The sequence below is a fragment of the Oratosquilla oratoria genome, chromosome 28 (assembly GCF_046742065.1).
Source record: "Oratosquilla oratoria isolate Oo_2021 chromosome 28, ASM4674206v1, whole genome shotgun sequence".
Classification (NCBI taxonomy): Eukaryota; Metazoa; Arthropoda; class Malacostraca; order Stomatopoda; family Squillidae; genus Oratosquilla; species Oratosquilla oratoria.
Genome location: NC_134804.1, coordinates 16,690,741 through 16,704,260, shown reverse-complemented (window position 1 = coordinate 16,704,260; position 13,520 = coordinate 16,690,741). Strand labels below are relative to the sequence as shown.

Sequence of the window (13,520 nt, the reverse complement as noted above, 5' to 3'; positions counted from 1 at the left end):
TTATTTTCTGATGTTATGGGATTGAAACTTGCTTTGGAGAAATGCTTGTTGATGATGTTGTATTGCTGTTTTGGTAATGGTATTTTACAATGAGATAGAATAACTGCTATGGGTGAAGGTAATTTGATTTTGAGATTTTTTATGTTTTTTTTACAATTCTCCATGTTTTGACATCTTCACTTTTTCATTATTTATTTTGTTTGTTAGTTCTCTCCACTCTTCTTCTTTCTGTTTGTTGTTCATTTGACTTGCAATGATTCTAATTAATTTGTTTAGGTTGTGTTTATTTTTTTAATTATTCCTTTTTTTCTTTAAGGAGGCTATCTCCTGTGTATAGCTGGAGTTTATTTTTTTTTTCTGTAGCCTCTGGGAATGTTTTTTACTTGCCTTACAAGGGAGGTAGCCAAAGTCAAAAGGCATAATTTCACTCCCACCTATTTCATTCCCATCCATTCCACACTCATTCACCACTCCTCCCTCCCTTTCATCTTAGTTCCTCCAGGATGATGGGTTATCCCTGCATTTTGCCCATTGCCCTGGGTCAGATGCAACACAGCAATACATAGCACATCCACAGAAAAACCACTTCATTTAATCAGCGACACCCTCTGTCCCCTTATGCGGTAACAATGAAGATGGGGAGAAATCCCTTTGGGCTGCATCAAAATACCATTTATACATAACCATTCCCTCACTCCTCCCCTACCCCCTACCCACTTCCTTCCATGCACCAAAGTATCATCCATACACAACCATTCTCCACTCACTCGTATCATCCATACACAACCATTCTCCACTCACTCCTATCTTCTGCCTTCTCCCTTCCTTCCTCAACAGACATTCCCCTCTTTCCCAATGCTCCTTTTACCCCATCCATCTATATCATCCTTGGTTGGCCTCTCACATTCACTCCATCTACTTCTGCCTTCCACACTTCTTTTACTTCCTTCACTCATTCTTTCCATGTGTCCAAACATTCCAATATCCTTTCATCAACCCTATCTCCCATATCCTTTTCCACCCCTGCTTTCAGTCTGGCCAAGTGGACTCTATCCTTTCTGGGTAGTGAAGATTCAGAGGGATGGATATCAGTGGGTCTGGCATGCAGCAATGTATTGTATTTTACCAGTAGTTTGTTGATGGAGCAATGAGTGATATGATTATGGATATGGTTCTGGAGGCAGGTGTCTGGTGGTTGTGGAGGGAAAAAAGGGAGTATTTGTATGTGATATAGGTATTTGGGTGTTGTTTAAGTGTTTCTTGGTGTGTGTGGGTGTTTTGCTATCTAGTGTATTTACCTAATTGTAGTATACAGGAAAGGAGCAATGTTCATTGGGTCCTGTCTCCTATTCTCTAATTTTCTAACATACCTAGACTCAAATTCATGTACTGTTCCAACTTAATCTATATCTTTGATTTCCAATTATCATATTCAGATTTGAACACATGTATTGTTTGAGCTTGAGCTATATCATCTTCTAAGCTATTCCACATATTTATACATCTATATTGAAAAATGTATTTCTTCACATACTTCCAACATGTGGTCTTTTTTAATTTACTTCCATGACCTCTTAAAGTCCTCCCATCTTTAATCACAAAATCTCTTCTATCAATGCAATCTATCCCTTTCAGTGACTTCAACACTGTTATTATGTCACCTTTTTCTTCAATCTTTCAAAGTTGGTAGATACAATACTTTTAGTCTTTCCTCATATGGTCTATCTACCAAGCTGGGGACCAGTTTGTATTCTCTCAATCTTGCTTATGTCCTTCACTCTGTGTGGGGACCATACTACTGACACTTATTCTAGTCTTGGACATACCAGGGTTTCAGTGAGTTTTTTCATCATCTCTTCATATGATGGAACACTACTATTGCCCATTTCCAGTACTTTGCATTTTTTTGGTATTGAACTTCATTTACCATCCTTGGCTCCATGTAAAAACAGTATCTAGATATAGTATCTAATTTTTTCACTCTTCTCATGATTTTTGCACTATCTGTTGCCCATTTCCAGTACTCTGCATTTTTTTGGTATTGAACTTCATTTACCATCCTTGGCTCCATGTAAAAACAGTATCTAGATATAGTATTTAATTTTTTTCACTCTTCTCATGATTTTTGCACTATCTGCAAACATGTTGGCATAGCTTGTTGTTCCTTCTATCATGTCGTCATTAACATAGACAAGAAACATTATTGGTGCAAGCACTGAACCTTGTGGAACTCCACTCACTACTGCTCTCCACCTTGACATCTTGTCCTTTACTACTGTCCTCATGTATCTTTCCTTCAAAAAATAGTTTGCCTCTCAGTCCTCCAACATGCTCCAATTTTTACATACATCAAATGTGAGGTACTTTATCAAATAACTTCTCTATATCCAGGTACACACAGTCCACTCACCCCTCTCTTTCTCACAGCACATGGTGTAGTGGTTGTGCTGTGTTTGTGCAGGCAGTGGAATGTGTCAGTGTGCCTCTAATATCAGGGTGATCACTGTTTTGAGGACTTCATTTCGAGGTATAAATGGTCTGTAGGTGTTGTATTTGTGCAGCCTGTAATTGTCTTTAGGGCTTTGTTTTGTATGGTCTGAAGGGTGTTGTGGTGTGTCTTATTGAGATTAGGGGTCCAAGTGGGGCTTACATAATTCATCACCGTAGTATTAGTTTATTTTGTCTAAATGTTGTTCCTGCAATTGATTTAAGCATGTTAAGCCTAGGTTGCTAAATGTGAAGGAGGATAGGGAGGGAAAGGTAGTTGTAGTGGGAAGCACTAAGAAAATGAGTGATGAGTGAGGAAAATAGAGGACAAATAAAAAAAAGATGAGGTGAAGGCAGTTGCTAAGATGATGAGAGCAGATAAGGCACCTGGGTTGGATGGGTGTCATGTGGAGTGTCTAAAAAAGGGAGGTACAGTCAAGGTGGACTGGCTGGTGAGGTTATTTAATGTTTGTTTAAAAGAGGGTAGGGTGCCAGAGGACTGGAGGAGTGCCTGTATAGTTCCACATTACATGGGAAAGGGGGACAAGTGTGAGTGTAGTAGTTTCAGAAGTATCAGTTTGTTAAGTGTAGTTAGGAAGGCTTATGGGAGGGTTTTGATTGAGAGGATTAGGAGAGGACCAGAAGGGAGTAATTGGTGAGGGATGGAAATCCTTGATAGAGATGACCTACTTAAATGGGACAGAAGAAATACAAGAGGACACGAGAAGAAACTTATGAAGGACAGTTACAGAAGAGATTTGAAAAAGAACAGCTTTCCACACAGAGTAATAGATACATGGAACAAATTGAAAGAGAAAACAGTGAGTGCTTTTATACTACGACTGTCCCTCTGTTATGCTGTCCCCCAACCCCTTGTTGCTGTCCTATACCTTTTCTCTGAGTATTCTTTTTCTGTGATGGGGGAATTCCCTGTGGTGGGGGAAAAGAATACTTCCACCAAGTATTCCCACTTGGATCGTACGAGGCGAGAAGAAAGGGATGGGGATTGGGACTAGGCATCCTTCTCCTTGTAGCCCCACAGGGGACATTCCTAAACAAAAAAGAGAAGGCATAAGAGGGTCTGGAAGTTCTCGTGGATGTGGTACAGATGAGAGTAAAAGGGAAGAGATAGGTAGTATGTTTGTGAGAAGAAAGATGGATGTGTTGGCTTTGAGTGAAACTAAGTTGAAAGGGAAGGGTGAGTGTAAGTTTGGGAGTGTAAGTGGGAGGTTATCAGGAGTGAAGAGAGGGCGAGGGAGGGAAGGGGTGGCTATTCTAGTAAGTGAAGAGATAGGTAAACGGGTAGTGGAGTGGAAGGAGGTTTCCTCAAGGATAATGTGGATGAAGGTGAAACTGGGAAAGGAGATGTGGGTTTTTGTAAGTGCATATGGGCCTGGCAGTGAGAAGAGTGTAGAAGAAAGGGAGGCCTTTTGGATAGATTTAAATGAGTGCATAGAGGATTTAGGAAGAAATGTCAATGTAAAAGTACTGGGAGACCTTAATACTAGGGTAGGAAATGGTCCAATTGATGGAGTGGTTGGGAAATGTGGAGTTCCTGGAAAAATATACATAATTTTAAGAAAGAACTGGATGCGGAAAGATACAACTATGGATCACTACGAGTATAGCTCTTCTGCAAAATACAACTAGGTAAATACTACAACATCTTTCCTGAGTGATTTGTGGACATACTCTAAGATTGTTACAATTTATCTGAAGGCTGCAGGTCTTCTGTAAGAGACCTGGGGCAACAAATTGATTATCAAAAAATCAATTTCTATTATTCATTTACAGAGCAAGCATAAAAGAATAGGATACATAATTTTACTTAAATACCTTAGTAGTGGATGTGTGATCATAGTAATCTATGTGGCCTCCCCAGTATCCAAAATGTGACAAAAAACCACGGCTTGTTGGTACATAGTCTTGCAAGAAAAAACCAAGATGCCACTTTCCAACAGCTCTTGTGTCATATCCAAGTTTACTCAAGTGTTGAGGAAGGACAGTACTTGTCAATGGCACTCCCCATGGTTCACTATCATATATCACATTTGACTGCATTCCTGGACAAAGTTATATACTTAGCAAATATATACTTGCTCATCAGTTGAATTATTACACCAGTAAAAAAAAAAAAAAAAAAAAAAAAAAAACAATGTAATATATTGTTGCTAACAGTTCACCAGATCTTTTATTCTTATGGACAATATTATACCACCAATATATACTGTATTTTAATTTCAAGGCGTTGGTTTAACTGGCAGTGAGTATGTATGGGAGCATAGTGTTCCTGAGCTATGAAAATGTTTATATGTTAGATGGTGTATATCATGTGAAGTAATTGTAGTTTGAGAGCAGGTCTGATTGTCTCCAGATTGGGTCCAATATCTCTACTATCAATTTAACTATACTTTCTGCATCTTTTTATATAAGGACATCAGACAACAAGCAACTGCTTCCCTCCTCCTAATACTTTAAACCAATGACAGAGAAATAGTCCCACACTAATAATGTAAAACACAGTCCAAAGTTCCTTCCCAGAGAGATTTATAGGAGGGCTTGAGAACTGTTGACATCTGTTGTAGGGCTGCAGGTTTGCAATCAGCCAAATAAAGAATGGTTGCAAAGGAGAAAAGGGGGAAACATCTGACAAGACCAGAACAAAGAGGGTGGAAATAAAATGCAAGGTATGGGAGGCCCAGAAATAAAGAAATGTAAGGTGGGATAGGTAAGTGACAGAGAATTAGATAAAAATAAATAAATAAATAAATAAATAAAATAATAATTATAATAATGATAATAAATCAATTAATCAATAAATAAACAAGTAAAATATATAAGTAAATAAATTAATAAATATGTAAGTAAATACATAAAAAAATATTGTCTACAAAGGAAGCAAATAGAAGGGGGGGGAATTGGGTATTAAGAAGATAAAAGCAGTAAAGGAAAGACAGGTAGAGTACTTTGGAGATTTGTTGAATGCATAGAATAAATGTTATGATTGTGGCAGTGAGAGATGTCACGAAAATTACCGTTCTGGGAGAGAAGAATGACAGAACTGTCTGAAAATTTGAAATAATGAATTGGTGAGGGTAAACCAGCTTCAGCTGAAGTGAGAGAAAACTATTCTCTACAATTCTATGACCAGTGAAAGATTGAATACCATGGTGCTCTCAAGTGAAAAGCAAATGGAAATTGATTTAGGCTGTTTTGCTGAAGAATTTGATAGCCACCTTGATAATCATAAGACCTGGACTAAATATACTGTTGCTCTGTGGCATTGGGTCTAAAGTAGTATGTCCATGATCGATTGTCCCAGGTCCCTCTAAAAAGAGACCAATGGCTCCCTGGTAAGTAGCAACAGCAATTGAAATGGCCCATAAGTCACCTATAGAAGAAATGTTGTGCTGTTGTCTGGATAGGGCTAGAATAATGTAGGATGTGCTTGGTGTCTTTTGTGTGTTGGTTAAACCTAGAGAAATTTGTTTCTGTGGCCAGTTTTGGTGCAGGATCCTTAACACAGTCTTGCTGGTGTGGATCTTGTTTCTCTTGAGAGGCATTTTTGCATTAAGCTAATGTCTGGAGGGATTTGCAAAAAAAGACCTTATTGATACTTTCTACTACCCTAGGTTGCACAACAGAAATCCAGGAATCTGGAAAGATTATATATAATACCAATATTAAAATCAAATAAACTACCAGAAATCCAAGCACCCCACAGACCAATCTCATTATCATTTGCCATGTCCAAGTTAATGGAAAGACTGATCAGTAAAAGAAACATAATTAATATGCCCACTTCTTCAAACCAACATGAATTCAAGGACTGCCATTCCATCAGCATGTTTCTCACAAACATCTCATGAAAACTGCTGGATGGATTTAACAAAACAGCACCACCAGAAAGAACTGTAATTGTGGTAACAGACATACATTCATACATATACCAAAGGCTTTTCCCCCCTTATAAACAAAGGCATAAAAACCACTCCCACCCATTCCATTCCTATCACACTCCACTCCTATGTCTGTCTCTAGACATATGCATAAACAACAACCTATGACATATAAACTTGTAACCTAAAACGACCAAACTTCAGAGAATAGAAGACTATTCAATGAAGTCCCCCAAAAGAGCAATACTCTCACTTACTTACATTATTCATCAAGTAATCTCCCCGTCTGGGGTATTGGCTGCATGTTGCTGCATGTTGTTGTGGAAAGTAGCATGCAGTTGATACTTTAGGGTCTATATGGGGCACCCCTACAGACCAGAGCCACACATCATTTTGTCTGTGATAGAGGAGGACTCCACTCACAGAGAAATGATGACACTTTTATTATACTGCTACTGTCCCTCCGTTATGCTGTCCCCCAACCCATTGTTGCTGTCCTGTACCATTTCTCTGAATTTCATTTCCTTGTTTTGCCTACCCTGTGGTGGGGGAAAAGAATGCTGCCACCAAGTATTCCCACTTGGATCGTAAGAGGTGAGAAAAACAGGACGGGGATTGGGACTAGGCATCCTTCTCCCTGTAACCCCACAGGGGACATTCCTAAAAAAAATGTAAAGGCATAAGAGGGTGTGGGAGTTTTCCAATCAGTACCCTAAGGTTTGGGTCTTTTAATGTGTGTGGATGTGGTACAGATGAGAGTAAAAGGGAAGAGATAGGTAGTATGTTTGTGAGAAGAAAGATGGATGTGTTGGCTTTGAGTGAAACTAAGTTGAGAGGGAAGGGCAAGTGTGAGTTTGGGAGTGTAGTTGGGAGGTTCTCATGAGTGAAGAGAGGGCGAGGGAGAGAGGGGGTGGCTATACTAGTAAGTGAAGAGATAGGTAAACGTGTAGTGGAGTAGAAGAAGGTTTCTTCAAGGTTAATGTGAATGAAGGTGAAACTGAGGAGATGTATTTACCTAGTTGTATTTTGCGGGAAGGGGAGCTATGCTCGTGATGTCCCGCCTTTGTATCTCGCAGTGTCTAGTTTGTTTTTAAACTCATGAATGGTTTTTGCGCATACTATTTCATTGTCCAGTTTGTTCCAAGTGTCCAAAACTCTATGAGGAAAACTGTTTTTCTTCAGTTCTCTTCTATAGCTATGTTTTTTTATTTTCTTTCCATGTCCTCTTGTGTTTCTTTTGTCCCAGTTAAGTAAGTTCTCTCTATCGAGTACCTCTGTGCCTCTCATGATTCTGTAGATGGTCAATAGGTCACCTCTCTCTCTTCTTTGCTCCAGTGTCGGTAACTCCAGTTTAGCCAATCTCTCCTCGTATGTGGGTTTTTGTAAGTGCATATGGGCCTGGTAGTGAGAGGAGTGTGGAAGAAAGGGAGGCTTTTGGATAGATTTAAATGAGTACATAGAGGGATTAGGGAGGAACATCAATGTAGTAGTATTGGGAGACCTTAATGCTAGGGTAGGAAATGAACCAATAGACAGAGTGATTGGAAAGTATGGAGTTCCAGGAAAAAATTGTAATGTAGAGGGTTTATGATAGCAAATACAGTGCTTAGGAAAAAAGTCAAGCATAGGTACACATGGGAGAGGGTGGTGGATAGAAGTGTGGTAGAGTATTAATGGACTATATAGTAGTAACCAGGAGTATAGTAGGAAGAGTTAAGGATTTACATGTTCTAAGAGGAGAGAGTGGGGGAATATCAGATTATTTTTTGGTGGAAGGTAAGTTGAGAGTGGAGGATGGATGGAGAAAGAGGAAAAGAGCAGAAGGTAAGGAGGTACTTAGAGTGAATTGCTTAAATAAGAAAGAAAAGGAGTATAAGAAGAAGTTGAGAGAGGAGTGGGAGGGAGTGAAGGATAGAGTGGAACTGGGAGTGGAGGAGGAGTGGGGATGGTTCAAGAAGGGAGTCATAAGGTGTGCAAAGATGGTATGTGGACCAATGAGGGCAGGAGGAAATAGAAGGAAGGATAGTGAGTGGTGGGATGAGGAAGCAAAGAAGGGTGTGGAAAAGAAAAAGCAGGCTGTCACTGATTGGTTACAAATTAGGACAAGGGAATCATATGAGAGGTACAAAGTAAAGAGAAGAGAAGTAAAGCATAAGATAAAGGATGCAAAGAGGAAAGCAGATGTGAAATGGGATAAGAGTATGACAGAAAAGTCTGAAAGTAATAAAAAACAATTGAAAGAATTTAAGAGAGGAAGAGGAGGTGAATCAAGTAGAGAAGAAAAGGTAAAAGGTGCAGATGGAGAGATGGTAATGGAAGAGAAGGCAGTGAGAGGAAGGTTGGCAGAGTATTTTTGGAAGTTGCTGAATGTGAGGGAGGATAGGGAGGGAAAGGTAGTTGCAGTGGGAAGCACTAAGAAAATGAGCATGATGAGTGAGGAAAATGGAGGAGAAATAAGGAAAGATGAAGTGGAGGCAGCTGTAACACTGATGAGAGCAGGTAAGACACCTGGGTTGGAGGGCTGCCATATGGAATGTCTGAGGGGGGGAGGTGCGGTGGTGGTGGACTGGCTGGTGGGGTTGTTCGATGTTTGTTTGGGAGAGGGTGGAGTGCCGGAGGACTGGAGGAGTGCCTGTGTGGTTCTGCTTTACAAGGGAAAGGGGGACAAGTGTGGGTGTATTGGTTTTGGGGGGATCAGCTTGTTGGGTGTGGTTGGGAGGGCTTGTGGGAGGGTCTTCACTGAGAGGATGGGGGGCGAGCAGAGGGAGTGGTTGGTAAGGAACAGTGTGGGTTTGGGATGGATGGGGGTTGTGTAGATCAGATTTTTGTGGTGGAACAGATGTGTGAGAGGGATGTGGGAAGGGATGGGGATGTGTTTTGGGCTTTTGTGGGTCTGGAGGGGGCTTGTGACGGGGTGGACAGGGGGGAGCCACTGTGGGAGGTGTTGCAGATGAGTGGGATGGGAGGAGGGTTGTTGGGAGCAGTCAGCAGTTTTTGCAAGAGTGTTGGGGCTTGTGTTGGGATTAGGGGTGGAGGTAGGACTTCATCGGGGATATGTTGTGTCGCACTGGCTGTTCAATTTGTGCATGAACAGGGTGTGTGAGGGGTGAATGCAGGGATGGTGGGTCAGGGATTGGAGATGGTGGGTCAGGGATTGGAGATGGTTGGGGAGGGTGGAGGAGGGGGGAGATGGGCCAGTTGTTATTTGCTGGCAACACTGCGCTTGTGACAGGATCGCAGGAGGGACTGAAGAGGTTGGTGATGAAGTTTGGGAGGGTGTGCGGGGGAAGGAGGTTGAAGATGGGTGTGGGTGTGGGTAGGGTGATGAGCAGCAGACAGGAAATGAGTGTTGGGGGAGAGAGATTGGAGGAAGTGGATGGTTTAGGATACTTGGGTGCGAGTGTGGTGGGGGGGAGTGGGGAGGGTGGAGTGTGGATTGGGAGAGACAAGTGAGTGCCTTGGGGGATTGGGAGGTGTGGTGGGAGGGAGATATTTGGGAATGGATGCTAGTAGAAGAATGAATGAAGGAGTGATTGTGCCAACAGCACTGTGTGGGGTGGAAACATGGAATGTGAGAGGGGAAGAGAGAAGTTTGAATGTATTTGAGGTGGGGTGCCTGGGAAGTGTGATGGGGGTTGCTGGGTTGGATAGAGTGAGAAATGAGGAGGTGAGGAGGAGAACAGGGGTGGAGGGGGAGTTGGGGGAAGGGGTTGATGAGAGACTGTTGGGATGGTTAGGGCATGTGGAAGGAGTGAGGAGGGACTATAAAAGAGGTGTGGAAGGCAGAGGTGGAAGAATGAACATGAGGGGGTGACCTAGGATGGGATGGATGGGTAGGGTAGGGGGGGCATTGGGAAAGAGGGGAATGTCTGTTGAGGAAGGATGGCCGAGGACAGAGAATAGGGATGAATGGAGAGCGGTTGTGTATGGATGTTGCTGTGATGCATGAGGGGGAGTGGGTGGAGGATAGGGGGTGAGGGAGTATGTATGAGAAATAAATTGATGCAGCCCAAAGAGATTTCTCCCCGTCTTCTCCTTTTCTGCATGAGGGGACAGAGAGGAGGGTCACCGAATTAATGAAGTGGCCTCGCTCTGGATGTGCTGTGTCTTGTGGCACTGCTTCTCATCCAGGGCAGTGGACAAGATGCAGGGAAAACCCATCATCCAGGAGGTGCCAAGATAAGAGGGAGGGAAGAGGGTAGAGGGGAGTGGAGTATGTAGGGGATGGAAAGGGTGGGAGTGGTTTTTATGCCTTTGTTTTTTGGCTACCTCCTGTGTAAGGGGAAAAAAGCCTTTGGTATATGTATGTATGTATGTAACATACAATATCATTACAGTTAAAAAATTAATTGTACATTACTGCAGATTCCTTTGTCCATTCATGAATTTTACTAATTCAATATACAAAATCAAAACAATTAAAAAATTTATCATACATTACTGCATACTTATTTGCTATCAAAACAGTCAAAAATGAATAGTATATTATTGCATGTTCATTTACTGATTCACATGCAAATTATATGCATCAATAACTGTGTTTTTGTTTTATCTGTTCCCTCCTCCATGTTTTACATTAAATGAAAAATATACTTCCTCCTCCATATTTTACACTCAATGTAAAAATATAGTTTACATTACCCACTTAACTAACCTGTGTGAATTGGATGTTTCCCTGTCATGAGGGCACTCCTTGATGGTGTACAGATAGGTTGCACATAATAATTATTCAGGATGACTCCAGAGTATGCCAAAGCATCAATGTTTGGTGTTGGGATCTGAGTGGATCCATGGAAACCCACATCATTCCAGCCCTGTTAAACCAAAAATAAATACATATATCAATGGGGCGGTTTTCCCTTACAAAGAAGGGAGCCTAAGTCAAAGGCATAAATCCTCATCTCCTTGTTTCTCATTCCATCCATCCTAGTAACACCTATCATACTTCTCAGGCACCTCATCTCAAACACATTTAAACTATTCCTCTCTTATGTTCCATGCTTCTGCCCCCAAACAGTGCTGTCAGCACAATCACTCCTTAATACAATCTCCTCTTAGCACCCTTTCCCAAATGTCTATTTCTCATTACACTTTTTAATCCCCTAAGGCATTTAGTTACTTCTCTCAATCTACATTCTACCTCCAACTCCACTCCTCCCTTTCCCACCACATTTGCACCCAAGTATCTAAAACTATCCACTTCCTCCTGTCTTTCTCCCTTAATACTCCATTCCAATTTGCTGCCATCCTCTCCCCTTGTATATCTCATCACATTACATTTACCCACATTCGTCTTCAACTTACTTCTTTCGCACACCTTCCCAAACTCTGTCACTAATTCCTTAATCCCTCCTCTGATTCTGCTACAAGCACAGTGTCATCAACAAACAACAACTGGCTTATCTCCCACTTTTCTTCATTTTCTTTAACCATCTGCAATCCCTGGCCCATTACCCTTGTGTTTATCTCTCACACCACCCCATCCATGTATAAATTGAACAGCCAAGGCAACATAACACATCCCTGGCAAAGTCCCAACTTTACCTCAAACCACTCACTTTCTCTATTTCCAACTGTAACACAGGCTCTACTACTCTCGTAAAAACTCTTGACTGCTCTTAACAGCTTTCCTCCTATCCCATATATCTGCAATACTTCCTATAGTGCCTTCCTGTCTACCCTGTCATAAATCTTTTTCAAATCCATAAAGGCCCAAAAAACATCCTTACCTTTTCCTAAAGCTTTCTCACATATCTACCTTACCATAAAAATTCTGATCCATGCAACCCTTACCTATCCTAAGCCCACACTGTTCCTCACCAATTACTCCCTCTGTTCCTCTCCTAATCCTCTTAATCAAAACCCTCCCATAAGACTTCTCAACAACACTACCAAATATAAAATACAAAAAGAAAAAACATATTTCAGATGATGACATCAACAAAAATCAGGGGAACTAACTATGGCATTGTTTTTCTTTCACTATAATAAATAGGGGAATAGTGTACACTACTGATAATCTTCCCAAATTACTATTAGCAATTCTTTTTAGAAATGCTCATCAAAGACATAAACTTGATTAATGTACAAAAGTTAAATTTAATATAGCAAATTCAACATGATCAGATTATCAATAAAAGCATAATTACCAAGTCATCTGCTACAATGATAATTATGTTTGGTGGAGATGGGTTTGCTGCATTCAGTCCAACCAGAAGCCAGCTGAGAATCAAAAAAGTTGTGCTTTTCATAACTTGGTCCATGATTACATCCTGAGGATAGAAAAAAAAAAATTATGTTGAAGCACTCATAAGTGTGACCTCATTATTGATCATGCATTTCTCCACAGGGTTGACCCAATCATGTATATATTGGGAAGTGAAACCATTACAAAAACAAGAGAGAGACTTGGTAGTGTTGATAAAAGACAACCTGTCACCTGATGGACATATCAGCAAGATTGTGAGAGAAACATACTGACTACTCCAGAAGACCACAGTGGCATTTCACTATATGGATGAAGAGATGATGAAAAAAACTAATTGAAACCCTAATCAGTCCAAGACTATATGTGTCAGTAGTGTGGTATCCACACATAGAGAAGGATATGAGCAAGATCATGTAAATTTTTAGAAGTACACATCTACACAATATAGAAATATATACATATACCAAAGGTTTTTTCCCCCCTTATATCGGAGGTAGCCTCACTAATTACTCCCTCTGTTCCTCTCCTAATCCTCTCATTCAAAACCCTCCCATAAGCCTTACCAACTACACTATCAAAACTACAAACATACATACATATACCAAGGCTTTTTCCCCCTTACAAGGGAGGTAGCCAAAAAGGAGAAGGCATAAAATAATTTCATCCATTCCATCCCTGAATACACTCCACACCCCTCCACCCTCCCTCTTATCTTAGCACCTCCTGGATGACGGGTCATCCCTGCACCTTGTCCACTGCCCTGGGTCACAAGCAGTGTTGCAAGACACAGCACATCCACAGCAAGGCCACTTCATTAAATCGGCGACCCCCCCCTCCGTCTCCCCATTGCATAAAAGGAGAAGACGGGGAGAAATCCCTTCGGGCTGCGTCAAATTTTGCTCACACATACTACCTCACCCGACCAT

General features: G+C 41.2%; 1 protein-coding gene across 6 annotated transcripts in view; it reads right to left on the bottom strand.

Moving 5' to 3' along the window:
- LOC143040251 (arylsulfatase B-like) overlaps positions 1-13,520 on the bottom strand; it is a 49,399-nt gene that overhangs the window by 29,559 nt on the left and 6,320 nt on the right. For 4 of the 6 annotated variants that reach the window (XM_076211009.1, XM_076211007.1, XM_076211006.1 and 1 more), the window contains exons 2-3: positions 12,536-12,658; positions 11,041-11,200 (exon numbers count right to left, since the gene is read on the bottom strand). In XM_076211009.1, coding sequence (XP_076067124.1) covers positions 11,041-11,200; positions 12,536-12,649 — 274 coding nt within the window. In that variant the 5' untranslated portion in view covers positions 12,650-12,658. Of the gene's footprint in view, positions 1-3,377; positions 3,539-4,323; positions 4,551-11,040; positions 11,201-12,535; positions 12,659-13,520 lie in introns of all 6 variants that reach the window. The other 2 variants (XM_076211011.1, XM_076211012.1) reach the window with 2 other exon arrangements.